At 46.4% G+C, this 27,992-nt stretch overlaps 3 protein-coding genes and 1 non-coding gene across 6 annotated transcripts; 1 reads left to right on the forward strand and 3 right to left on the reverse strand.

Moving 5' to 3' along the window:
* The first annotated feature begins 23 nt into the window (after window positions 1-23).
* ankrd53 (ankyrin repeat domain 53) lies at window positions 24-3,522 on the forward strand. Its single transcript, XM_040182539.2, has 6 exons — window positions 24-377; window positions 522-615; window positions 1,130-1,329; window positions 1,578-1,742; window positions 1,818-1,938; window positions 2,088-3,522. The coding sequence occupies exons 1-6, from the start codon at window positions 325-327 to the stop codon at window positions 2,631-2,633; spliced, it is 1,179 nt and encodes a 392-aa protein (XP_040038473.2). The 5' UTR covers window positions 24-324; the 3' UTR covers window positions 2,634-3,522.
* tex261 (testis expressed 261) lies at window positions 3,478-7,658 on the reverse strand. Its single transcript, XM_040182540.2, has 6 exons — window positions 7,218-7,658; window positions 5,431-5,510; window positions 5,155-5,308; window positions 4,984-5,051; window positions 4,793-4,895; window positions 3,478-4,599 (listed from the first exon to the last, which is right to left on the reverse strand). Exons 1-6 carry the CDS (start codon window positions 7,285-7,287, stop codon window positions 4,484-4,486), a joined length of 591 nt encoding a protein of 196 aa, XP_040038474.1. The 5' UTR covers window positions 7,288-7,658; the 3' UTR covers window positions 3,478-4,483.
* Window positions 7,659-8,900: 1,242 nt separating this feature from the next.
* Window positions 8,901-27,984, reverse strand: shtn2 (shootin 2). 3 transcript variants are annotated; one of them, XM_078105613.1, is made up of 18 exons: window positions 22,332-22,578; window positions 21,336-21,500; window positions 15,573-15,622; window positions 15,210-15,270; window positions 14,974-15,068; window positions 14,479-14,665; window positions 13,963-14,060; window positions 13,786-13,867; window positions 13,216-13,310; window positions 11,058-11,207; window positions 10,810-10,957; window positions 10,546-10,663; window positions 10,334-10,392; window positions 10,081-10,178; window positions 9,903-9,923; window positions 9,771-9,824; window positions 9,532-9,667; window positions 8,901-9,223 (listed from the first exon to the last, which is right to left on the reverse strand). In XM_078105613.1, the coding sequence occupies exons 5-18, from the start codon at window positions 15,028-15,030 to the stop codon at window positions 9,066-9,068; spliced, it is 1,461 nt and encodes a 486-aa protein (XP_077961739.1). In that variant the 5' UTR covers window positions 15,031-15,068; window positions 15,210-15,270; window positions 15,573-15,622; window positions 21,336-21,500; window positions 22,332-22,578; the 3' UTR covers window positions 8,901-9,065. The 3 variants fall into 3 exon arrangements, with proteins under 3 accessions (XP_077961739.1, XP_077961737.1, XP_077961738.1); XM_078105611.1 differs by lacking the exons at window positions 21,336-21,500; window positions 22,332-22,578 and adding an exon at window positions 27,918-27,984; XM_078105612.1 differs by lacking the exons at window positions 21,336-21,500; window positions 22,332-22,578 and adding an exon at window positions 16,424-16,596.
* Window positions 18,330-18,412, reverse strand: trnal-cag (transfer RNA leucine (anticodon CAG)). Its single transcript has one exon. It is a non-coding gene; the product is annotated as a tRNA-Leu (tRNA).
* Window positions 27,985-27,992: the final 8 nt, after the last annotated feature.

Here is a 27,992-nt window from a genome sequence, read left to right on the forward strand (position 1 = left end):
TCGCGCATGCGCGTTGTTGCCTTGCCGCTGGAGGTAAATTGCGAAATATAAATCATTAAAAGCAGCTGATTGTTTTAAATCGCGCCGTAATCTATGATTATGTTAATTTATAAATTACACAGCATCCCAAAATACATTTAAGTGGCGCTAGTGGCACCTCTATGCGTTGTTATTAACACAACATTAAAAAAAGATTTTATATTACTTTCAGTCTCAGTTTGAGCACTACATGCTGTTACACAGCCAATAGCTATTAGTTATGCATTCGGTAGACTATTGATAAATCCGGATTCGTTTCCTGGTTACCGTGTTACTACGGCAACCATGGAACCCGTCAACAAATCTGGGAAACGGAGACGTGGAAGATGTAAACATTGGTAAATAAAAGCTACTGATCTAAACTTTTAGTCAAGCTAAAGTTAACTACTTCGATGGTTTCTCACTCTCCAAAAATCCCGTCGTCTAGATCTTTTCCTCGTTTGAATTTACAACCGCAGCGCTCGTATGGTTTCACTTTGCAGGACACTTGGCCACGGATCTCCCCCGGACGGCCACATGTTTCCAGCTGTTGCAGCTGGGAGCCCTGAGACGCTGGAGGAAGGTGTGGACAGACAGGTGGGCTCATCAGCATTACACGATGGTGGCAGGTATGCTGCAGGTGATTGATTTATATTGTAGTATTGATTGATAAAAGTAGCCCAGAGTGACCATTGCCTACAGCCCACCGAGTTTGTACACAAATACAGGTAAAAAAAGTCAGCATAATAGTCTCAGAAGTGCTCACTGAAAAGAAGATGTAATTATTGGTGTTATGCTATAGGCCTGAATGGAATTTAAATATTCTGGTTTATAAAATGATAATTAAATGAACAATGGCAAACCTTAATCTGTTGAAGAATAGGTTGGCCTATAAATACGTTTTCCTTAAAAGCATTCACAAAACGGAAAACAGAATAAAAAAAAAAACAGCCCCTCTCTAAACGCACTTAATCTCCACTCGTGCACCTCGAGGTCACAGCAGGAGCCGACGAGGTGTTGCGGCCCCGCTACATCGAGTTGAGCCCAGTCGAGCCTCGCCATTGACAAACATCCTCATCGCTGCTCGCGTAACTCGCGTTTCACCCCGCAGGGCCAGTCGGCGCTCCACTTGGCCTGCCTCGACGGCCAGCTGGCTGCGGTTCAGCTCCTGGTGGAGTCCGGGCGGAGCCCGGTCGACTGCACCGACCTGCAGGGTCGCCAGCCCGTCCACGTGGTGCTGTCGCCCCGCAGCTCACCCAACGCCTCCACCTGCCTGACGTACCTGCTGGAGCACGGGGCCGACGCCAACGCGTACGGGCCTCGTTTTGTGTTGCTCTTGTGTGGATGTTTTCACTCGAGGCCGCTGTATTTTCTATGGTCGGGGGGCAACTCAGCTGCTCATTCAATCCCCAAGTACAAAAGTGAAACTATGATCACAGTGAGATGATGGTGAAAGTTTATAGCTGCTGTTGCAGGGGATAATAGCAGTAATGATGAAAATGATGACAAGATGAATGGTAACAGACTTCTTTCTAACATTATTTTTCGGATTTTACCAGCACCACATATTCAGGGGCGACCCCGCTGCACCTGGCCGCCACCGAAGGCCTCCTGGAGTGCGCAGAGACCCTCACGCGGGCCGGCGCCGACGTGTTGGCCCGGGACAGCATGGGACACACTCCCCTGGATGCGGCCCGCATCTGGTGTCACAGGGAGGTGGCGAGGTAACGGGCGGTAAGAAGGATGCAGCCGATGCACACGGTTTTAATCGTTAAGACTTCTGTGTATTTTGGGTGCAGGTACCTGAAAAGCTGCGTGTGGCAGGCTGAGAAGAAGAAAGAAATGCAGGAGAGGAAGCTGGTTCAGACTTTATACAGCGACCTCGTGGATACGGTCAAACTCAATGGCCTCAACAAAAAGGTGAGCTTGCATGTTGGAACAATAACAGATGTAAAAGGTAATCAATGAGTTTTTTGGCATCAAATGTTATTTGATTAAATAACCATTTCTACCTATTACTACTATTTCTAACATATCTAAAGAACAACTGTCTGCATATGCAATTTCAGACACTCGTAGACGAGAAGATGGCAGATTGGGCGGACAAAAAAGGCTTTCCTCTCCTAAAGGATTTCTCCCCCAGCGTCTCGGTGAGTCAGTACCACACCCAGTGCCTTCCACCACATCAGACCAGCCCTCATTCAAAACGTGCCAGGCAGCCATGGAAGCCGCAGTCAGGAGGTCCCCTGGAGGACAACGCCCCCTCCTCCTCCAGACCCTGGACCATCTTCATGGGCCTCCAGCCGGAGAAACCCCTCAGAGAGCCCGACCTCCGGGACAAAGTCACGGTGTGGAGGGGCCGCGGCGAGAGGCCGCCTCAGTACGCGACCGAGTGGGACGGCGTGCGTCGCTCCGCCCCCGAAGTGCCTTTGGATCTCCTGGAGAGGGTGTTGTTCCCCAGAGCCTTCCCTTCCAGGATCGCCTCGCCCCGGTCCTTTGAGCCACGGGACATAGCGGGGGTGCAGCACAGAGGACGCCCCCAAGGGCAGAGCCCCTCCCCCTGGACAGAGGTGGCCATGCACCTGGCTGAAGTACTGGAGCCGGGACACTACTGACCATCGCACTCTGTTCTGGAGGCGCTCCTGAAATTAGTAGGTGCGTGGAGGAAATGTATTAAAACCCGACTCAATATTTTTTTATCTAAATCTTGAGGGAGAATGAAAGAGCATGAAGCCCTTTTTTTAGATTTAATAGTTTTATAATAACATTGAGGAAGTGAACATGAAGCAATTCAGTGAAACTTCAGCGTGCAACAGCTGACACTTCCCCAACTACATATTCAGCCAAGACCTCAGCTCGAAGGGACAAGATTAAAAATGCCACACAATCCAGACGCTACACCTCCAAAAGCAGGGAGGGGGAGGAGGGGGGGGGGGGGGGGGGGGACCGAGAGGTGAGAAAAACCTCAGTGAACTGGGTCACCTGTCTCAGATGGATCCGTGCACTTTCGCTGCTCTCCCCGGGGAACTGACTCGGGATGCGGCTGAGGGCTCGTCAACAGCAGGTTGTGACTGGGAGCTGTGGCCTGTCAGCTTAGGGTGTGTGTGTGTATGTGTGTGTGTCGGCACGCTGTGGGTTTTTTCCTTTACTTCACACCTCGGCGGGGGTCAAAGGGCACACTGGCCTCAACCTGGTGTGACCCAGCCACGTGGGACTTGGATGACGTGAAGTCCTCCAACTAGGGCCGTATAGCGCGCACACACACACACACACACACACAACCTTTGATGGCGTGTTCAAGGTGTGAGAACAAAAAAAAAATCCATCGTACTGGAAAATAAATTAACATGAATAGGTGAATTAAACTGATTTAATTGGAATCGACCGAGATAAGTCCCTCTATTTTTGCTTTTATTACCTTGAAAACCAACCTGTGAAAAGAACCGTTTTATCTGACAATTATTTCAAAAAAATCATTTATTAAACATTTGTGTGCATACCAGCCTACAAAGAATTGCACTCGTTAATTGGTAAAAAGAATCTCGGCTTCTTTAATAGCACTTCCACCAGACCACTTTGGAGCAGCTGGTGACGCGTGTCAGCTCACAAGAGTCGTCGCGTGGTTTTCGATCTGTGTATTTATTCGTCTCGCGACGGTTAAAACTCAACGAGCAACGTACCAAGAAAATCTTTTTGTTTCGTTTGTTACTACTGTAGTTTTTTATTTTTAAAAGTCCAGCTAGGTGATTAACGACTCTAGAGGCAAGACACACAAACCTCTCAACGTAGCGGATTGGGAGAGAGGGGGGGGGGGGGGGTTATCTGTTGTAGATCACTTTAATTGAAAGCCGTTTTAATTAGAAAAGATCTGTTCGGAGCAGACTTTATAACCCATTTTGATCGATGTGGTGGGAGTAATATATTATTATTTTGTAATGAAAAACGGCACGTGTGCATCGATCTGAAGCGGATTCATTACAATTTAGCGTCATTTAAAGTTCTGCGGTCTCTAACGTTCATCTGGGGAGACGGTTCTCACCGGTCGTACGCCGTCTGAATGGCGGCCAATCCCCCCGAAAGGAAATGCCAAAGTCGAAAGAGGAAGAACAGGTAGATGGCGGTTGACCGAGGACATACATATTTAAATACCAAAGCTCACAAGACGTTAGGAAGGAAGGAAGCGTTTCAACGAGTCTTCTCGTAGATGACGTGTTCGTAGTAAAGACAGAGAGACAGAAAAACAAAGAAGGACAAACGTGGCCTTTGTAAAAACTCGTGGGCTCGTCCGGTGAAAAAAAAGCTCTCCTCTGTTCATTGGTCCGCCCTCTTTATCCGCTCCTCGGTTTTTGTTTTTAGTCCCATCCGGAAACAAATGTCCAAAGTCCGTCCTGCTTCCCCCTTGATCTCCACCGCGTACTCTCGCTCACTCGCGTGACCTCTGACCCCAGACCCCCGAGTTTGAGCTTCAGTACATTTTCTGTCGGCTGGGCACCACTGCCTCCTTGAGGAAAGAGAAGACGAGGAGGATCCCGGACCTCTTCCCCCTCTTTCCCTTGGTGAAGTAATTGGACACCACATCATCTGAAAAGAGAGGAGAAAGGGCGTTATGGTGTGGTTTGTTATTCTGTCAAAGCTTCTGCGCAAGGCAGGAATGTATCAAAAAATAAAGAAAGGACAGTAAATAAAATCTACACATAATCTTTGCTTGAGATAAAATCAAATGAGCTTAAAGTGGCATTGAAAAGGGAGCACAAGAGACACAAATTAAACTCACCTCCTTGTTGCATGGTGGACGGAAGCACATTTTCGCCCGCTGACAGGGACACAAAGAAGCCGAAGGGGATCACCCACAAGCAGATGGTGAAGTACGCCAGCACCTTGAAGCCGAACGATCACATGGAAGAACTTCAGTCGCAGAAAAACCTTCAGGCAGCACACGCAATCACAGATTTGTGACGTAATTACCTCTGAGAATGGATAATACTCTTGTGCAAAGTACTGGAAGGCCAAATAATGGTTCACCACCACCAACACTGGAGAGTGAAAAAAAAAGGAAAAAGAAACAATGTCGGAAAATGGTAAAAGAAAAATGCATCTAGGAACACGTCACCAACGGACAACGAGCGTCACACTGACCACAGGAGAGGATGAAGTTGGGGGAGCTCAGTAGTATGTAAGGGAACGTCTGCAGGAGGCCAAAGTACACCAGGTTGGTGAAGAGGCCGAGTCCAACCATCAACATTGGGAAGCCTTCAAACAGGTAGAGGCTCGCCAGCACACCTGTCGAGAACTGCGCGCGCACACACACACACACACACACACACACACACACAAATCACATACAGTATTATACTAACGTTCTTCAAAACATTTGCGAAAGAAAATGACATCAGTCTATTTTTGCTTACTCACCATTATCATGTACTTTATTATTCGACTGGTGGCTACTGTGTATTCTTCTATTAGTTCTGCCAAGTAGTACAGGCCAGCAGCTGGGTGAGGACAACAATAACAATGTGAGGAACAAGCACACAGGAAACAACAACAAAAGGCCGAGACCGTTTTCTTTGTCAAACCAAAGCGTCAATGAAATCTCACAATTTTGCTGAAGAATAACCAGCATTCAGGTTTCCACAAAAATGAAGGTGATGTGTATATTTATGGAACGAGCTAGAGACAACTCGTACTTCTGAAGACACTATACTTTTTTCTTTTTTTTTTTACTGGTTAATGATGCTTCTGTATTTGCACCACAAATGACAGCAACAGAAGATGGATCTCAATATCTTTGGGTGATATTTAAACAATTTTCTATTAATCCTCAGGTTTAGATCAAAGAAATACAAAAACAATATGATTCAGGCCAAATATTCAGGGCCAACTTCTTCCTTTTCTTGATGCTTAAGATAAATTAAGTTCTTTGCTTTGAGTGCTTCTTCTTTTAACCATAATTGTACGAGTTGATATGCGGTGGCACGATGCAGGATGATGATACCGCCTTAAGAAAGTTACGGGTCACGCTTGTTTTGATAACAGTGTCACGTTGTTTTCACTTTACTTAGCAGCTTATGAGTGTCAACAAACTGCCAAAAGGAGAAATCACTAAATAAGGCAGCGATATAAAAACACGCCTGTACCCGTTTCTACGTAGGCATATTTTGCACAACGTTTAGAAACATATCTTGGTTAATAAATGACGTTAGAAGCCATTCATTTGATGACAGGTGGGGATAAATCATTTCGGCTGTGGTTAACTTTGAGTGATAAGGAAGCAATAAATCGATTTAACTCTCTTGTATCGCATTCTCTGAGGAGACACATGTGCCTTAGAAGTGTTGTCACGTTGGTAATCAACAGATGCTCTTTGGTTTTGTTTACGAGGAGTGTGACGTGACACGCTGACACCCGCCACACCTGACAGCTGATCCGTGGCCAGGTGACCCGCTGACGACGTGGCTCTTCCTCACAGTAATGTTAAGGCGCTAAAGGAGCAGCGTGTTTAGTGGCCAGCTGGTTGCCCGACCTGCTGACTGAGAGGGTCTCATGTAAACAGCTAACAAAGCCCCCCCTCCCCGCACACACACACACACACACACCCCGCGCCGACGTTAGCTGGATTTGAGGGCAATGTTTGCTAGCTGCTATTGGCTAACTCTAACCCCTTCCCCATTTTTATTTAGCGTTAACTGCATAGCAGACATTATGACCAAACTGACGTTATCACCGTGTGATCGATTAACTACAGTTTGAATCGAGAAGACTGGCAAGAGAGACAACAGAATGCTAGCTAAGCATTAGCAAACACTGCAGAAGTGCTTCCCCTCTAACCCAAATACATTATTTTACTTTTGCATAGCAATGTACAGCCGGGGAATACGTAACGCCTTTTAATGCGCGACAATATTAGCATCTTAAGTTAAAGTATTCGTTGCACATGAAGTTAAACTTCCGGTGCTAGACAGCAAGCTAGCTAAGCATGCTATCAGCCCTTAACGTTAGGTTAGCAAACGAGCAAACATAACGCTGCGTTACTAATTCCAGAGGCCAAACCACTGAAGCATTATAACATGAGCACATTGCTCAGAGCTAACACGGTCTGCAGTGAACAGACGCCGTCACACTGTGCAGCCTGCCGACTCGCTCCGCTAGCATTAGCAAGCGGTTAGCGGCCGGCTAGCACCTGCAGGGTGTGAACTTACCTATCGCTAGAGTGACGAAGGATATCTGGATGACCAGCGACAGCCAGCTGAGCAAATAAATAAACCACATCTCTCTGCATATGAACCCCCAGACACACACACAGAATGTGGTACTAACAACACGGGGGGGAAAAAACAGCTAGCTGGCCGCTAACTAGCGCTAATGCACCATGTAGAGCTGCGGTCAAAGTTCCTTTCCTCCGGAGCCTTCGGTGCGGGCCGAGGAGAGGAGACAAGAGGGGCCTCCGGGAGCGCGAGGCTTCGTTCGGTTGTAGCGCCCCCTGTGGTCGGAAGCGAAACGCAACGTTCCAGTGGCCCCTTGTTGTTGTTGTTGTTGTTGTTGTGTTACGATGGCGAGGCAACAGCTGTATCAATTCCACCGCTTGCTAATGCTGTTGGCTAACCAAGGGATTCCCTGAGAGGAATCACACGTCCAGACATGTGTCACAGGGAAAAAGTTATAGTAGTATCTAAATAAGTACAAACATATTTAGATAATTATAAATGTTTATGAAATCATTTCTTCTGTTCATCAACCTGATAAACAGACTTTAAAGTTCAATAAATATATACTGTTTTTATATTTATATTTATGATATATATGTGAGGTATATGTATATATATATATATATTCAATAAAGATGTGTTGTTTGGGCCTCAATGCTAAAGTTCACACAGTATCATAGTTTAGTCTGGTTAACGTGCCCTTTATTTTCAGTATGCTTGAAACTAGAGTCAGTTTCAGAACCTCCTATCTCGCTTTCATTACCTGTCTGTCTCCATCTCCTGCTTTCGGCCACACACACACACACACACACACACACACACACACACACACACACACACACACACACACACACACACATGCATTGATTCACTGACAGTGAGGGCACAGGATACATTAGTGGGTCCCAAAAAGCTAACACCTTTGAGGCCGAGGAGGAAAACAATTAAACATGTATGCTGGGGAGTGAAAAGGCAGGCCTTCTAGTAAAAGGAGCTAAATAAAGTAAATACATAATGTGAAACGGTGTGAAGACACTAAAACGCTGTCCGAGTCAAAGGTGAGAGTAACTTCATATTTTTCCAAGGCTTTTTACAAAGGGAGACGGATAGATAGATAATGTGGTGAGAGGGTGTGGTGCATGTATTCATTCATGCATGCATGCACGCATATATACATTATCTGTGTGGAGGTGAGAAAACAAAAGGCGACCTGCCGCATTTAAAGATACTTTCAGGAGGTCACCTGAGGCTCTTATCTCGACAACACCTCTGGGTTTTTGGTGTGAGAGCTTTAATGTGCCAAAATAAATGGCAGCCTCCGTCCTTCTGCTGGCTCGGGCTTTAAGCGTCAGACACCTGGATGGAGAAGTGTGTATGAGTATTCATAGCAGAGTGTTTTTTATGACTCTGACTGCTTTTCATCTATATTCTGTAAAATGCACTTAGATCAGATGAAACCCAGGCAGCCATAAAGAACGATGTTGGGCATTGAACACGACTCAATGAGTTTCATTTCCTTTGACACGCAACAAGTACTGGCTATCTGAAGCAGATCTGGGTTAAATGGTGTTTTTAGGGGTTTCCTGAACCTTGCATGTGGGATTAAATGTTGCTTTGCAGTGTACACCTCTTCGCCTGGTTCTCCCAGGAGGATAAATAACTGATTTCTATATTATAGATATTATATTCACTTTATTGGAACTTTTCATTAAAGGCCAATATCAGCTGACATTACATTGTGAATTCAAACAAAGGCAACGCGTTCATGTATTCATTCAAAACATCTGCAAGGATATAATTGGTTCCTTTGAGGCCCCCCCCCCCAAAAAAGAAGGAATGAGCTCAATTTTCCTGGCTGTCGATCAGAGCTGACATCCGGATGCGAGAGTCTCTCTTCTCTCTGTTCTGTTTCAGCCTCCGCAGCACCGGGGCAGTGCCGCTCTCGCCCGCCCAAGGAGCAGCTCCTGCTGCCGGGACACACCGGGGACCCGGAGCGGGGTCTGACCAACACAACACCAGACACTTTGTTACCATTATAAACATTTCAGGGGGACAAATACTCTTTGCGTGCAGATCAGAAGTGGTCTGATGGTCGCTTCTACCTCTTTAACCTTTATTTTCAATGCATTTAAGCGCATTTGCAGTGACAATACTAATGGAATTAAAAGATAAAGCATGAAGTAATTAAAAAAACATCTGTGGCGTACAGCCGACCCTTGGAAACCCACAAAAAAACCCCACAATAACACAATCAACCAAAGCTCGTTGAACAGACACGAAGGACAAAGAGACACCACACGCGACGTACCCAGATTTTGGTCCTGGACCTCCCCCATCGCTCTCCTCCTCCTCTGGAGCACCTGCAGGAGCTCGGCTTCCCGGACGTTCCGGTCGAGTGCTCGCCTGGACGGCACCCTGCGGACCTGCTGGCGCTTCACGGTGTCCTGGTGGGTGAGAAGAGGGTGAAGATGCGTTTTAATGCGCAGCGGCTCGAGCTGCCGTCTGTCAGCGATGAGCTCGGCCTTCACGCGAGTCGGTGTACGTTACCAGCACTCCTTTCAACTCCAGGATGGCAGATTTCCGGTTTTCATTTCTCTTGTCCTGCAAGAAGACTTGGGAATCAGTGCGAACTGATACATGATACAATATAAAAATATCAAATATATAAAACTAACTGACCTTCCATGAGCTGTCGTCATCCTGTGAGCAGAGAAGTGGTCAGTTATTACAGTTTATTCTTTATTACTTTGCGTTCCTACACAAGTTACACTGTTCATTTTAAAGCACAAAATGCAGACACACACATTGCGTTCAATGGGGAACGTAAACAAAGAATTGGGGATTCCAACATGGCCACCTGTGTGGTCTTCGTGGGCCTCAAGACGATGCCTCTCTTTATTCTCTCCATCATCTCATCCACCGCTTTGGCCTTCATGTCCAACAACGGTGTTTCTTCTGCAAGATCAGAGACGGAGAAAAGAACGCACAACTGTTGTCAACCTTTGGGACTGACTACGTACTGCATCTAGAGTGCAGGATTAAAGACGCGCTCGGGATGAATCTCAGTGTTTTATCTGACATTGTTGCTTTTAAATTGACGATTGACTCACTGTTTTGATCAGATTTTGTGGCGCTCTCTTTTCTCCTGCTTCTCAGGAAATCAAGGGGACTTTTCACAAAGACAAAGGGTGTGGGGGGGGGGGGTCACATTGTCATACATGGTGAAATGGTGTCGATTCATAACTATTAAAACTCACAGTCAATAAGGTGTAAAAAGCCTCTGATACAGTATTTGAAACCAACCGGCTTCAGTTAAACATACTTGTTGACGGCCGTGGGGGGAGGAGGAAGAGGAGGAGGAGGAGGAGGAGGAGGAGGAGCAGGTGTGGCTTCCCCCTCAGGTTCTTCCTCCCTGCTCAATGAATCTTGCAGGCGTTTCACTGCAACGGAAGGCGGTCAGCATCACAAGCTGAGAGAGCAGTCGCCCGCCAGATACCAAAACATATTGATCCGTTCAACACGAAACCAACAAGGGGAAAGACTCAGAACAGCCGTTGTCGGCCCCCCGCTCCCCCCCCCGTTATACCGTCCTCCTGGAGCTGCGTGACAAGGCCGTTGGCTCCAGACAGCTGCATCTCCAAGGCCGCCTTGTCCTCCTCGCTGCGCTCCAGCCGCCCCCTCAGGTCAGAGAGGACGGCGGCCTCGGCGGCGGCGCTCTGGCTCCCTGGACTCACCTGGGGACGGGGACGAAAGGAGCGGGGGAGGGGTCAGGAGGTAGAACACACAGGAAGAAAAAAAACAAAAAAGACCCTCGTGGCCCCCGACTCCTCGCACCCGGTCCTGGTAGTGGCGCCGTATATCGCACAGGGCCGCGCCGACCTCGGAGATCTGCTCCAGCGCCTGCTGCAGCTGCTGCTGCAGCAGCAGCGGCAGGCCGGGGTCCGACCCCCCCGGCGGCGTCCCGGCCTTCTGCTGCGCCAACACCTGACGAGAGAGAGAGAGGAACCTGATAAACCATCGGACACCGCGCACGTCTTCGCGGTGGTCTGCCTTTATGGAAAATGGAAAAGAAATCTTTTAAAAAGGCGAGAGCCACAATTAGAGGGAGGGGGGGTTCTGAATAGATGGCTTTTAGTTTTCTCCCCCAGGAGGCCGTCGTAATGCAGAGAGTGTTTTCAGCACTGCATTGAAGAGGAGACACAATGCACACAGAGGGAGACGTGAGACAAAGCAGAACGTCTCCTCGCATAATGTCGAGCGTTGATTCACTGGGAAAATGAGATTATTCCCTGTGCAGTGGGACAAATAAATACACCAGCTGTAGTTTATTTAGAGCAAATAAATGAGATGTGAAGAAACATCTGGCCTGTGCAAAAGTACGTACAGGTAAAGCTGCGGGTGTCAATCACTCTGATTGGATTGGAGGACGTTATTGATCCACAAACTATTTTGGTGTCCCATGCGCATCGAGTCGCATACAAAGAGACTTTGCAACAACACATTTTTCACACAATTCTAATAATTTTTGAAGAGGCCCAAAAAAAACGTAGCAATGTATTGAAAACATTAAGTGACGCCCATGACAACGTTAGCAGCGAGAGAGCCTTCTTATTTTACTCACGGCCAGAAATTTCCCCCCAAAAATCCTAATCAGCTGTTTCTCTTCAACAGCAACTTTGACAACTGTAACAATACAGAAAGGATCTTGATGTATTCTGGTCCGATTGAATTCCCTTTTCATTAGAAACTTCATGGGAGCGGTTCTGTAATCAGCTGGGTTGTGAGAGCAGGAAGCGCGAGGGAAGCGTGGCTTTCGTTTCTGTGCTTCGGCCCGCGGGGGCCCGGACCGAAGCGGCGGCCTTTAGAAAGCTCCGTTTCAGGCCGCCGCTCTGACTCTCGGGTCTCCCCTCGCCAGAGAGCAATTTTCACACAGCAATTAGCACAATTATTTATTTCATACACACAAACACACGGACACAACCACACAAAGAGACAAAGACTACACCCCCCCCCCTCCCCCCCTAAAAAAAAAGAAACCTCCAAATTGTTTCCTGTTTTGGGGCCCTGCATTCATTACACCGCCGCGCATCACAGAGGAGAGGTGTGAATGGCTGCTGTTTTCAAAACACATGAAAACAGACAAATAGTCGCGCACACAAGAGGCATTCAGCGCTTGGGGGGGGCTCTTTTAACACGAATTGAGAGTAATGGGGGAGGGGGGGGATTGTGTGAACAGTTGGGGGTCCTTTTCACAGGTAAGGACCCCTGCGAGGCGGCCCATTGTCAGCCTGTCCGGTAAATGGAGGACGGCGCGCACAAAGGCGACAATTGCTATCTGCTCGGCGCAACATAAAGGTGTCGGGCAAAGACAGGTTGTGCTTAAAGACCACTATTCTCCTTCAGCCGCGGTGATGACCACTAATTACGGGGAAGGTAGGGGCTTAATGGGAAGGGAACAGAGAGACCTTTTTTTGAAAGAAAAGGCCTTCATTATAGGAGCAGCTGGGGCAGCGAAAAACGGTGCGTTTGTGTGTGTTTGTGTGTGTGTGTGTGTGTTGGGCTATTTGGATTTTAAGTGAATCGGTGTTTGTGTACAGAAGTGTGCGCGTCGGCTTTTGTCTGAGAGAACGCTTTGCCGAGAGCCTGGATGTGACCAAAGTGTCATCGGTGTGAAAACGCAGAATGGAGACCCCCCCGCTCCCGTCCCGCCACATCATCCGACAGCCGAGGTGTGTGCGTGTGTACGTGCGTGTGTGCGCCCCCCCAACCCCAACCCCAACCCCAACCCCCTCCCGTCCGAAAGTCCGTCCGTTTGCCGTAGTTGCCCAAAGGTCAACACTCTAACACTCATGTTCCCGTCCTGTGGCACGACCTGTCACCCTCAGTATCTATAGGTGTGAATGTATGTCAAAATGTTTTGTGCATTGCAGAAAACACACACACACACACAGGCAGACACACACACACACACAGGCACGCCACGTGCTCACACCTGGTGGGCGAAGACTTCGACGTGCTGCCGGAGGTCCTGCTCCAGCTCCAGCTTCTGAGACATTTCAGAGAACTCTTCTGTGACGAGCTGGGAGACTGCACACGCACAGACACACACAATCACCGTTAAAAACGCTGTGCGTGGCGGCGTCCATGAGGTTTTTAATGAAGAGGTGAGAATGAAATGCACTGACGCGAGTCGTTGCTCAGTGAAATGAGTTCAACCCGAAGAACCGTGAATCAAATTGTCACATTTGGTCATTTGTTTCTTTCCGTGAAGTTGGGCTTCTTTTTCTTATTCATGTGATATGAAACTCAACCAGTCATGAAACAGTGAAAATAACATTCTAAACACAAACATTGTGTTTGGTTTGCAGCAGAAGCCTCGGGATACGGACACCTCAAAGTCAGCAGCAGATAAAATCTGATCTAATTAGCCTGAAACGACTGCAGGTTGGATGAATCACAAAATGCCATTTTTGGGGGGGTTAAAAAAAATGACAAAAACATTATTGATGGGTTAGTCACGGAAACATTTGTTAGCTGCAATCTGCATCGAATGAGGACTCACCACGTTTGATTTTATTCATGGTCTTGTTCTGTTTGCTAATTTTCCTCAGTAAGGCGTCTTTCTCCTCAACCTCCAGGGCGAGCTGAGAGAAAAGGTGTGCGATGAGACTCTATAGGGACACACACACACACACACACACACACACACACGCACGCACGCACGCACACAATGATGTACCTGCTCCCTCAGTTGGACCTGCTCTTTGGTCAGATCCTTCACTTGTTGCTCCAGCAGCATCTTCTCAGCTAACAGAGCGTCCACTGATGCCTGCAGCTCTGACACACACACGCACACACACACACACACACACACACACACACACAGTCACACAATCCAAAAGGTAATCCATATCCTTCATCTAATTTTAGCTCGCCCATGTTCTAATCTGATCGTGCAATATTTGGGGGTATTTAAGGAATGAAACATTTTAGATACATTTTTATTTTCCCTCACAAGGTTTGCACTGAAAATTAAATCTCTAAGTGAATGAAACTGCAAAGCATTTCACCGTGAAGTGATTATAAATGATACCAAATAGATTAATCAATTAGCTTAGCTCTTCAGCTTTGGCTGAGCATGAACTGTTTAATATATTATCATTGTGGGGGGGGGGGGTACTGTCTGTTTATTATTGATAATGTCCTTTGTCGTCCCACTTGGACTGCTGATTTTTGAATCATGTGCATCCCCAACCTGCGATCTGAGCCTGGTTGTCCAGCAGCAGCATCTCTCCTCCAACATCGTCAACCTCATCTCTGTTCCCCGCAGGGTCGGTCTGCGGGTCAAAGGTCGCGGCGGCCGAGTTTTCAGGCAGCTCGGGGATAAGCGGCATCATCATCATCTGGCTCGTCCTCTTCAGCACCTTGTTCTCCTTGGTCACCTGGGCAAGACAGTGGAAACAGCGGTGGAGGTTCCAGAGGTTTGTAGTACTTGTATTTTAAGGTTAAATTATAGAATTTTACAGTGTGAAGCTGCTTCTCGCTTCAGCCTCTTGTGTGTGAAGTGAAGGAATGACAAAGCAGAAGAGAAAGAAAGGAAACAACACAAAGGAAAACGAAAGGAAACTAGAAGAAGTAAAGAAAAATGTACAGTATAGCCGGGAAAAGCAAAGGAAGCGGGAAAGGAATCAAAAGGACAGATTGAGGAAAGGAAATCTGGACGAAAAGGACCCACAGTAAGAAGACGTACTTTGACAGCAAACGCCTCGGCACTCTCCCTGCAGGAGCGCTCAATCTGGAACTGCATCTCCAGAACATTTATCTCCTTCAAGAGCTGAGCTGAGGCTGGAAACACGAGAAGAGTTGTTACAGAGCGAAGAGACATCGGACTCAAATTGCTATAAAATCAACCAGACACTTTTGATGTCATGGTGCTCGAGGTTGTGAATTAGAGCTCAATGCATTATGGGATGGATTGCATCTCACCGTCCTCTAGTTCAGAGAGTCTCTGGTTGGCTTCATCCCTCTGAATTTCCAGGATCTCAAACTTATAAATATAAAATGACAACAAGAAAACAAACAAACAACAAGAAAAACAGGAGAAAGAGATGACCACAAATTTTATTTACATTCGTTCATCGCTCTTAGAGCTTTTCTTAAGTCTTCAACTTATTTTCTACTTAAAATGTGTGCGCTGTGAGGGAAGAATACTCACTTTACTCCGGTTAAACCTGCACGATTGTGTAAACTTTCACCATCAAAATAGAAATATTTCTGCATTTTTTGCCCATTTTATTTGTCACTACTGCACGTCACAAAGCGGCATTAATCAACCATTTTCTGTGATACCTGAATGTCTCCCTCATCTTCGGATGATGACCCCCCCTCTCCGTCCGACTCTGCGGGGGGGGGAAAAGGATCTTATCAAAAGGGGCGATGGCGACAGAGAGCAGAGGAGAAATCAAACCTCCTCACATCCCGTCGGCGGGACTGCAAGAGGAACTACAGAGGCCTTCTGATCGGCCCGCCGGGAGCAATACAGGAAGCGAAAATCACAGGAGGAGCATTGAAAGAACGTTTCACCTTCTGTGGCCCCCGACTCGAGAGTCTCTACCTGCTATAAAACCTGGGCGCTGAATCCTTGAAGTTTTACATGTTGTGGGTGTATTTAACGCTGAAAAGAGCAACGCTAGCTGCATGCCACAGTTTCCAGTCCGTTGTGCTAAGCTAAGCTAACCTGGCTGATGTTGTGACCAAAATCTATTGCTGAAGTGTGAAAAGTATCCCTTTTGGGTGGTGGTGGTGGGGTTACGTGTGTGGGACTACACCCTCCACATAGGAACAGGTCTTTATGCTAAGCTAAGCTTCTTTTCCTGGGACTGGTATTGATATTCTCCACTCACACCGGGAATATAACTTTAGAAGTGAAGAACCGCCGACTCGCCAAACAAAGAGTGTTGAAATAATCCAAAAACATGACTCACAGAGCATCCGGCCTTTAGTTTTTCCTTTTTTTAATTATTGAAATTGTACAATACAACAAACCTTCGACATTTAAGAAAACCCTTGCTAATTGTACTCACAATAAATTACATGATTTTTTACAGTACCGTGAATTCTCATCGAAACCGGTCGTCATGTGACTAATACATGAACTCAGCACCAGTTTTAGCACCAGTTTCCCTCCACATGAGTCTTACCTGCCGCTGCACCGCCCTCAACTCGTGCCCACATCATGCTCAGTTCTGCACCGTTTTCAAGCTTTTAGCTCCTCAAAAAAAACAACGAAGAACCGTCTTTCCGTCTGAGCAGCAGCCTGCTTGCAATTTAGGAAGCGAGTGGGAATTGAGACTTAAACCCTCCCCCACTGCCTCGATTTAGAAAAGAGGAACCTTTTTTTCCTACACTGGCCAAAAGGACATCTTTATCATTACAGTTTAACATGGATGTAAATCCTAACAAACCAGTTTGTGTGTTTTATCAACACAAATTTGCAATTTCTATATAAATGGGAATAGTATTTGCTTCTTGGTGTCACAAGTAAGACGACGACGATGTGTTGTGAACTTTCCACCCCCCTTTTCATAAGAGGAAAATGTAGCCTGTGTCCAAGCATGTGGTCCCTAAGGGACGACACTGTCTCTCTACTGCAAGATCAACGTCGCTCAAGCAGCCGGAGCAAAAGCAAAGCTGCTTTTATTCTGCTATTAGCATCTGTGATCCGGGTTCACGACCTCTGAATCGGACCCGCCATGGGAACCGAATGATGCTGAAGACACACATTTCTCCAGTGTGAATAATTTACAGAAGCGTAATGTTTTATGTATTCATCGGCCTTCATGGACTTTATTTCAGTGTGTTTGGTTTTATTTCAAATATGCGACTGTGCAGGGAGTGCGGCCAGGGTTAAGCAGCGCTCACAGCGTTTATCTGTGAGCCGTTCATGTGGAGGCCTCGCCGCTCCAGATGGGCGGAGCAGGAGGTCAGATGGAGAACAGCATCTTACAGGATAACGTTATTCTATATTGGAAAGTGCACTCAGGGCGGTTTATTTTATCTAACATAATATAATATAATAATGAGCAAATGTTGCAATGGTTAGGGACTATTTTCAACTCCGGATTAACACACATTTGGTTGTGTGTTTAGAGCAAAATTATTGTATATGTGAGTTTGACTGCAAAAAAAAAGGGCCCGAGCTCATCGTATTGAAGGAAAAAGTCAGAAATAAAAATCAACGTGCACATGGTGTTTTAGGTTATCCCTGGAAAATGAAATAAAATATTCACTAAACATTAACATTTTGAGCTTGTAACAGCGGCCTTGAGCGGCCTCTTTTGAAACCTTAAATGTACATTTTGAGTACACAAAGACTAAAAACTATGTTTAATCATTCCTGGTGAAAATATGTCTAATCTAAAAAATAAAACATAAATAAAAAAGACCTCATTCAGATTTGGGCTTTGGAATCCCCTGCCTCGTGCACACGGGGCCGCCTGCTAAACTGAAGGATAAAATACTGCTGGGTTTTATGCCAGTGACGTCCTTGTATTTTAATGAGTCTTTTCTCCTTGTGTGTTGCTCTCTTTGCAGGCACCACCTGAGCCCCAAAACCTCCTCCAGCCCGTCACCCCGACCTTTACTAACGATTCTTCCACATGTTAAAGGTTGAAATTGTCACTTAAGATCAGCCGTTGTCGGGCGTTTCCTGCATTGTCGGAAGACTCCTCATTAAAACTTGATATTTTTAAAATCCTATTGAGGCATGTAGTATTTTTCCAATACGGTTGTTTATTTTTTTGAACAGTATGACAGGCTTTTTAATCAATATATTTTATGATTTTCTTCAATAAGTCCTATTCAGCATTTAGAGAACGGACATAAAAAAAATATATTTTGACACACTGTAAAACAAATACATAATTTCTCACCACAATATTGATCCTGACTGAAAATATTTTCAATTTTGCTATTAGGAAGTAACATTACATAAAAGCAACAAACGTCCTCAGCAGGGGATTCATAAAATCCTGGATACAGCCCTGGTTGTAGAAATAATTAATTGCGCTCAATAAGCTGCATGTGTTGAAGGCTAAAAAATATATCTGTCAGAAGTGGGATTCGAACCCACGCCTCCAGGGGAGACTGCGACCTGAACGCAGCGCCTTAGACCGCTCGGCCATCCTGACATAGGAAGTAATTGATCTACTCCTGTACATAAAGACTCTTGATATACCAATAGCTTATTTTATTAGATTTTCGATATATATGAACAATACTTTTGACGTTGCTATAATACGTTGACCACGTCACTCAGGACTGTTGAATATTTTTCAATAGGGGTTGGTATGAAACGTTACTTGGTAAGTTAACGTTATGTCATGAAACTCCGTGTCGCCTCTTAAACTCAAATTAAAATAAGTAATAATTAATGTTACCTCATTATTTCACTTAGATATTTCATGTGTGAGAACACCAAAACTATATTAAAAGACTCATGCATACATTGAAGGAAGAAGTGTCTCAAATTAATATAATACTGTGATACAATAAATCACTTTTCTTTATTCGTAATTATTATTTTAATTTTAATTGTTCTATTAAGGGTTTTATTTATTGGAAACCGTGACAACGGTCGTCCCAAATAAATAATAATAACATAAAACACCCTGCAGCTAAAACCACGGCAGCTAGACTTCGGTGCCACCGCATGCCTTTCCTGTTGAAAATCTCAAACCTGGCAACCCCTCCCTCTTCCGCGTGCACACATGCCGCGTGCACTGAGGACTAGACAGAGGTTTAATGAAGGTATATGTTCACCACGCCACAGCAGCATCTGGTTGTTTCATGCTTGTGGTTATCCGCTCAAATCTGCCGGTGTAAAATGAGCAACAACAACAAAACAAAAACAAAAGAAATTGTAGTACAGGATTATGAGAGAGAGAGAGAGAGAGAGACCAACTCACACCAACATGCTCACCTGCTCCGGCTCTGGCGTGCTCAGCACTAATGACTGCGTGATTGGATTATCTGGGCTTTTAGCAGCACCACAGCTGCAGCTAACCTGCAAAGGCCAAGCTGGGGTCAACAAGGGGTCGCGACCTTTTCATAAGACAGGCGGGGCCAAGAGGATGGGGTTTTATTTTTTTGCAGAATGGAGCGGAGGATGCGCGGAGGAGAGGAGGACGGGAGATGGGATGCGCTGTGACAGAAGAGCCTCGCAGACACTGCTGGCCTCCTTGTGACTCCACTGTACGCTGGAAACACACACACACACAAAAAACAGCGGCATCCACTCTCCCTTTCCTGTCTCACGCTTTAGCTGCTAAAAACGTGACCGAGCCATTACCATTTGTCCAAACAAACCTCGGAACAGAGGCGGATCATTTTGTATGACCCCAAACTGTCCTTTAATCATCTGTCACGAGCCGGCTGGGACGCACTCAACGGGATGTTTGATATGGGGGCCACGTTCATATCACGTCACCGTGCGGCCACATGTTTAAATGTGTTCCGTTGCCAGACGGCACTGGACTGCTGCCCTGCATGCAATCCTATCCCATCTTTTTTATATCATATATTATTTCACTATTTTAATAGAGACAAACCATTAATGAATCATAAATTAGGGACAATTTGGCTGCCTCCTGAAGGCAGCTCGCAGCTAACGGCGCTAACAGTGCTGGAACTAAAGCCAGAGCGCGGGCCGGGCGTTGTCAGCGGTAACAGCGGTAGAAATCTCTCTGCTGCAATTTTAATGCGCTGAGCCCTGGGTAATGCTTCTTTTAACCTGGTGTACATTTCTTAATTTTTGTTTGTTTACCTCCTATTGTTTGCTTTGTTACTTTCTATACTTATCTGTTCATCCGACAAGCCGATTGTCCCCAATGGGGATAAATAAAGTTGCATCTCAGGGTGCATTCATGTGCATAAGAGTAAGCGCTACGCTGGTGCAGAAGACTTGTGGATATCTGAGGCTGCAGGTGTAAATAAATGAGTCCACAGTCGAGAGTAGCAGCCTGTGAGTAAATTTCCCACGGGGAGTTTGTCTCCGCATTAGTTTAGACCGAGAGGTCACTTACTCACTCTGTTGGAGTGAGTAAGTGACAATACGCTCAGCGCACATTACAAACAAATCTGCGTTTGCTGCACACTGATCCACTCAACTGAGGGAGAATATTCACAGACGTCTGGTGCCGGTTGTTACCAATTATTCTGCAAACGTTTCAGAATGCAGGGCCAAATATTCTCAGTGGATTTGGGTGGATTATTTAACAGAGGTACATTAAATCTTATTTGAATTGAATGAATCATTTTAATCCATTTAGGAATATTTAACAACGTTGTTGTGCCCCTGCTTTTGTGCTTAGACCAAATTAAAGAGCGGAATTGAGCAGTAAAATAGTACTATCCCAGTATCTTATAATGAATACTGTTGTGATATTTACCCTGGTTTTGGACAATTATACCGATACTCTAACCTTTGGGATTTTGTTTGAAATAGATGGCTCTACATTAAATAGAAAAATACAGATACGAGGAAATAACAGTAAATAATGATAATAATTCAATGTCCCTGAGTTTTCTTTCTCCCCCGTTTGACACGTGGAATATCCCCTGTTTGGTTTAGTGATTTAGCATTTAACATGGGAAAAGCGATGTAAATTAGCTAAGGATTCAAAAGCGGCGATTCATGAAGTGTCCCTGCAGAAACATCTAAAGGCACCAGGGCCAAATCCCACACTGAGTTGCGGCTGGTGTTTTTCCCCCCTGAGCTCTGTAGGTGTCACTCTAACTCTGTGATCTGCCACCTGTTGCTCTGCCACGTCTCTTCAACAGGTTCGTCCTTCAGCGCTGAGCTCCACATCTCTATAACAGCAGGGTCAAACATTTTCACTTGGGATTTAAATAAAAAAAATGAAAAAAATGAATTAATGATCAAGCCGCACATTTTCTCTATAATATCCCATCTTGTCCTGCACAGGTTTTTTAGTTGTTGTTCGAATGTTTCAGTAAAATCTAACCCTCCATAAGAACGAATAACACGTCACACCACACAGGCTGGACGCCCGGCGAATGAAGTAGCAGACGCGGCGTCAGCGTGTCCCGTACCGCAGGCTGCATCACCGTCTGGCTGTGGTGATGTCACGGGGGAAGCCGTCTGCTGGAACAACAGCACAACGTGGCACAGATGGGCCCGACTGCCGTCTCCGGGTCACGGCAGGAGAGGAAGCGGGGTGTCTGGTCATGGTGGGCACACAGTGGCACTGTGTGCAGCTGGACGCACACACACACACACATACGTACATGCTTTCACACACTGCAGCTGATGGATAGAAGCATTTGTCTGTCTGGGAATTATCAGCATAAATCAGCATACTTGTCTTTGTTACAAAAAATTAATGATTTCATCACCTCTTCCTCTTAAATCCCAACTTTCTGTGTACGTTTATTCGCCTCACCTTGATTGCTGCTTATTTTCTCCTCGATAAGCGTCGGAGCCAATTTGTTCTTATCAGTGTGGAACATCGTTTGACATCAATTCCCTGATTGCTCTGCAAACGCTCTTATTTCTCCTGAATGTTCTACATGCAATCACATCATTTCTGTTTGAATGACAATGGTTTTAAATGTATATCCCAATTTCTCGTTTCAATGCAAATGGAGACATTGAATAAGCCCACAGGAGTTTAAGCTCTATGTTGAACCAGTAAGGAGATTATTAATATGCTTCTCTGTGAAAGAAAAGGGCAAAGGTCAAGCACCGGGCTGTCCATATATATATATATATATATATATATATATATATATATATATATATATATATATATACATACGCAACCAGGGATGAGAACCAATATATGATTACATGTGTTTGTTTATTACTGACATTAAGCCGGCCACATCTCTCGCATGAATTTCTCTCATCCTTCCAGTGCACTTGCTCTCAATCGACGTCGTGTTAAAAAGGGAAAATGGCAAGCAAGAAAAAGATCCCAGGCCACACCCATTCCTCACCCATCATCGGTACCATCCCTCCGTTTATTTATCATACTGGCCATTTCCTCTCATCTAAAGATCTCTGACACCCTTTTTTTTTATTCTTACCTCGCATTTGCTGTTGCTCCTCGTTTCGCTTTCTCTCACATCTCTTTAGTCTTTGTTTCCTCGTTGTTTCAATCCTGTTTTTCACATTTTCATTACAACAAATTCTTCCTCAATAATTCCCCCCCAACAAACTTCTTCATCTCCTCTTCGACGTCATTTCTCTTCCCAAACTTCCAATCCGTTCCTCCTTTTACCTCCTCAGTCTTTCATCTTTTCTCCTTTCCTCTCCTCTTCCTCCTCTCTGTGCAGCTGGTGGGGCCCTTCCATTAGTCCCAAAATGCAGAGGCACTGATTCTGTAAAGGTCGTGACCTCTCGCAGCGGGCTTCGCCAGGGCTTAGTCCTACACACTCGCACATCTGCGTGCCCCGGGAAGCCCACTGCATGCATAACTCCCCCCTTTACGCATCACACACACACACACACACACTAGGCGGCTCGAATGCACACTTGGGTCTGCAGAGGTTACTGTATGTACATAGTGCAACCTGCACACTCTCTCTCACACACACAACTGTGGCCTGCTTTCATCGTTCTGACAGGTCTAAAGCCCTCCCTCGACAACGCCAACTGACTGCACAGCTGCTGTGGTTGTAAGTGTGTGTGTTTGTGTGTCTGTCGGTGTGTGAGTCATATGTGTTGTGGGAGAAATCCTGCTTAATTGGACTGCTGCAGGCTCGGGAAAGACCCACATTCACTTTCCTTCTCTCACCCTTCTCTCCCTCTCTTTGTGTTTTTGGTTGTCCACATGCACTCTATACACAATAACCTTTATAATCCTGTGTTTCTATGATCAACAGAGGTGTTTGTACAGTAAACTGCACAGCCGCAGTAATTGAAAGCGTGCTTTGGGAATCCACTCAAATGTAACAACATCAACCACCAAAAAGCTCGAGGCAAAGTTACCGATCGTCATCCTCACCATCAGCAACCGGGCGTTTCTATTTAGCCTCAGCTGCAGGTGTGCACGGGGGTCGCGTCCTTTCACAAGCTCAGGATCAGATGAACGAGGAAAAAAAAGAAATCGATGAGACGCCGCTGTTCAGAATCAGGATCAATACGATCAAAGGTTTTCACGATGCTGGAAGCGATTGAGAAGAAGCCTGTTTGAGTCTGGTGTCAGCTGGCGGCACGTTGCTTAAATGTTTAAATGCATTGAAATTGCTCAATCTTAACTCAGATATAATATTTATGAAACTACATTTTGCACCACTTGAGGGTATTGATGCAGTTATCTTTATAATTGAAATAATCTTCTCTAAGCTTTTACGGGACATATGACGAATAAATACAACATTATAATACGTACATACAATACATTTACATTTGAGTAAGTTTGGGGAGAAGCGATCAAGTTAAAATTGAATGTACACAACGTATCAAAATATGAATATTCAATTGTCCCTTTTGCCGCACCTGATTCATAAAACTAAACCAACGCTGAGATAAAACGCAGTAGATTCACCTGTGTAGCTTTCAATGGTTTCGTTTTACCTTTTTAATTTTTTAATGCGACAAACAGAAAGTTATATCGTACTTTCTTATTGCTAATTTAGTGCAACAATTATCTTAATGCTGTTCTGTACCTCTGGGGGTGTCTGGGGGGGTGCAAGATCTATGTGGACCCCCATGTGAGCTCCTGCTGTTTGGAAACAGATCCTGCAGACTCTGCAGACTTTCCACACTAAAAACAACTTTCCCTCCCCCCTTTCTCCCTTTTTTTTTTTTTTTACCACCAGTACGTCTTCATCTGATTTCCCCACTGTGTCCGTCCACTGAACGTCTCGCCTGTCCTCCCTTCCTCTTTCCTCTCAGGCACCTCCTCCCCCCTCCCGGTCTCCTTCTCTTCCACCCTCCCTCCACGTTCCCGCGACTCCCTCCTCCCGCCCCGAGTCCGCCGCTGCTCACTGTAACCGGCAACTTTGCTTCTCTCCCCTTTTCGTGGCGGGGACAAAGGGGGCCGGTGCCCTCTCGCGGGCTATGTTACAGGCTGTCACATGAGGCGGACACTCTGGGACGGCCCGGCGTTATCTGCTGTGACAACTCAGATTACTTCCACGGCCTCCCATCTGATCAGCACATCCAATTCAATTAGTGGCAATTAGTCCTGGTACCCCCCCCCCCCCCCCCCTCTCCCCTGTTGGCCTCTACAAAAAAAGCAGAGTTGCCGAACTCGACCTGGCAGGCCGGCTGGTGAGCAACTTCGCAGCGACTTGTAGCTCCCACCCTCCTTCATACCCCCCCGATTGCCCCCCTCCCCTCCCTTCGCCCCCACACACACCCACACAATGACTCATTCACACATTTGTACTCATATTCCCCGTCAGAGCACATATTCAAAGTGACACATCACACAGGAACCGCAGCTTTCTGCACACAGACTCCCACACATCCAAAATCGGCGGCAGCACCGAGGGGCGGACTTGAAGGCAAGCGCGCCAGATTAAAGCAGCTATTTCTACGGCAACAAAGGAGGAAAACCAAGACTGTGTTACCTTAATGCACGCGTTGATCAGCGACCGTTTGCAAAGGATTTTAGAATTAAAAGCAAATCGATTTGAAAAAATCTGACCCCTTGTGAGCCTCCAGACCCACATGTTGGGAACCACTAGCTTAGTGGTTAAATTGGCAGAGGCAGAAAACACAAACGTTGAGAGAATATGGCAGAAAACAAGTCCTCACCAAAGCCCTCTGGTCCGTGGAACCCCTTTGTGTGCCGCCAACCCCTTCTTCCCCCCACGCTCGCCCCTTTCCTCACCCGTCCTCACCCGCACCCGTCCCCCTCCCGCTCGCTGTGGGCCCGCGCACACCTGGCCTTCGCAAATTAGGGCCCTGGAAAACCGGCGAGCGGAGAGAAAAGCGGGATGCGTGGTGGAGCGGGAGGGAGGGAGGGGAGGGAGGTAGGGAGGGGGGTTGGGCGTTTGGTCGACGGGGTCTTTCAGCATTCCGATGGAGCAAAAAGTTAATGACGGCTCTATTGTGTTGTGAGAAAACTGGCCGGAGGAAATGTGTTACAGGGAATCACGGCCTGTGCCAGTGAGCAGTGACAAAAGGGACAAAGTCCATCAGCAAGTTTTCACCATATTTATATCGCTTACACGATCGCTTTGTAGTGCACTCACTCATCCTCGCTTCTCACACAATGCGAATTTGTTTCGGGACGGCCGAGCGGCGAATAATGAGAGGACTTTGTTCTTCCGGACGCAAAACACATCAAGGTTATCAAGGAAGGCCCGAATGGGGTTTTTAGACCACAAATAAAGTTGTCCGTTGATCTTTAAATCATATCCAATCACTTTCTCACTCCGTAACTCCCTCCCTCGCCTCCTTCCCCATAAAGGCCGCCCCAACGCGCCCGCCTTAATGCACCCTTAATGCGTGCTGACAGCTTCCCTCCTTAATTGGTGATCACACCCAGATGGATGGTTCCTTACTTTGCAGTTCCCAATAAAGCCAGGCAGCTCGAGGGGGGGGGGAGGGTCAACGGGGGGAGTCGAGCGGTGGAGGGGAGGGGAGGGGGGGGGATCCTTGATTTGTTGGTTATAGATACAAGAGCGGTAAACACCTTAGGCCTGGGACGGTTTGACCGGCCCTTTGTTCACGCGTCCATTTGAAAGGCAGAGAGGGGCCCCCCTCCTCTTCCTCCTCCTCCTCCTCCTCCTCCTCCTCCTCTCTTCCGCTTCCCCACAATAATCCCGTCCCCTGCTCCGGCTCTCTCACTAGCTCCCTCTGTTTTTGGTCCGGCTCCGAAAAAACACTCAATGGCTGAGTGTGTGTGTGTGTGTGGGCGAGGAAGCGATCGTCTCGTGTGTGTTTGTGTCTCTTCCCTTTTCATTGACTCAACAGATTGCTGCAAGTCCGACTGGATGAAGCATGAATGGAGGCAAAGAAGGACGTGGAGTTCCCGAGGTTATAGGTTACCATCCGGGTAGGAACCTCTGTTCATGTGTGGTCGTTCCATTGGGGAGGACACAAATAGGGTGGTGGACCGGGTCGAGGTTGAGACCCCCTGTTACTAATGAGGGCAACCTGCAGTGACCCCCAGGGTGCAGAGGGTCAAGCCGAGCCTGATGGGGATGAGCCGAGTGTGAAACCAAGATTTGAAAGCTAGGTGTTTTATTCTCATGACGGCGGGAAGGTAAAACTTATTTAACGTACAAGACCAGAATGCAGTTGACGAAGCATTTTCCATAAAATAATGATGTTACGTTTTTACCAATAATATCCTAAAATACCACCATATGTGGCTAAATTAATTTTGTATAGCCCAAAATCACATATGAAAGAAAGCCTGTTTGTCCTCTGAAGGCACAGAAATCTGTACACATACGACATCTTGTGTCCCGGGACCCTTACATCGCCACAGAGGCAAAAATACACAGAGAAATACTTTAATCAGGAGAAAAAAAGAAAGAAACCCGGCGGAGCGCAACGAAAGAGTGATCTTTCTCCCCAGGGCAGCGCGTGTCATGTGTTCTGAATAACAAGTCACTGCACAACAACTCGACAGAAATCATTCATATTATTCATGAACAGTGTTATCAAGCATCGACATGGCCGGCTTTGCACGCTGGACAGAAGTACACAAACCTGTGGAGTAAAACACAAAAACATTAGCATGGACAGCTAACTCTCACCCACAGCGACTGTTACTAGCAAAGCCAACTATATGCAAAGCTAACTATATGCAAAGCTAACTATATGCAAAGCTAACTATATGCGTGGAGCCACATGTTGAATTGAATTGAAAAGACATACAAAGCGGATGGTTTGATGTTGTTTTTGAATTGAATTAAAGGTCAGTACATGATTTGTGGACATGATTTGTGGAAGTCCTGTACTGACAGGGGTATGTACGTGTGTTTTTGTTTACGTTTCCGCCTGTTGCTTTTCTAAAATGAAAAAAGAAACATTTTCTCAAAAGACACCCCGGTCAAACACGTCCTGATAGCTTTAGCTTTAGCTGCATTTTGTCCCCACTGACACTGGCATTCTTCTTGTCGTCACCTGTCACCAAAAGGACTTCCTCGTGCCGCTTTAAATGCCGCGTCCCCGTCTCAGACCCACTGGTTGGGTACCGTCGACTCGCCTTGACTCCGGTTCACCACGTCTGGACGTGTGCGATGATGATGGTGGAATATCAGAAGGTTCCCGCGCACAGAACCTTGGATTCATTACTCTGTGTTACTCCAGAAGTGAAGCGACAGGAAGGGAATTGAAAGTGGTGGAAATGAAAGCAAGAACTCAAGGTTCCTCTAACTCGAGGCCCGGAGAACGTTTGGCGGGCGGTTGGCGACAAAAGGGCCGGCAGAAGCCGGACCGCGTCGCGCTCCGGGAGACCAGCGGAGACGCCGCCGCGTGCACCTTGAGGTGCGATCGCTTTCTAACAACGAACTGACCTAATCGAAGAACATCACCCCCCCCTCACACACACACACACACACACATGCAAGCAGCTTCAGGCTCAAGGCCAAAGTGAAGCAGCAGTTCTGTCCACATGATTCACGGCGCCACACAAAACAACACTGGCTTCCTGTTGCAGCAGCGCTCGAGTTGCCCGAAGGTTAAAATACAATTGGTAATCTTACCTTCATTCGTCTTCAGCTTCGCTTCTTTGTCTGCCGCGGCGGCGGGATTCATTCAGCTCCTTAAAAGGTTGAGAA

The sequence above is a fragment of the Gasterosteus aculeatus genome, chromosome 7 (assembly GCF_964276395.1).
Source record: "Gasterosteus aculeatus chromosome 7, fGasAcu3.hap1.1, whole genome shotgun sequence".
Lineage (NCBI taxonomy): Eukaryota > Metazoa > Chordata > Actinopteri > Perciformes > Gasterosteidae > Gasterosteus > Gasterosteus aculeatus.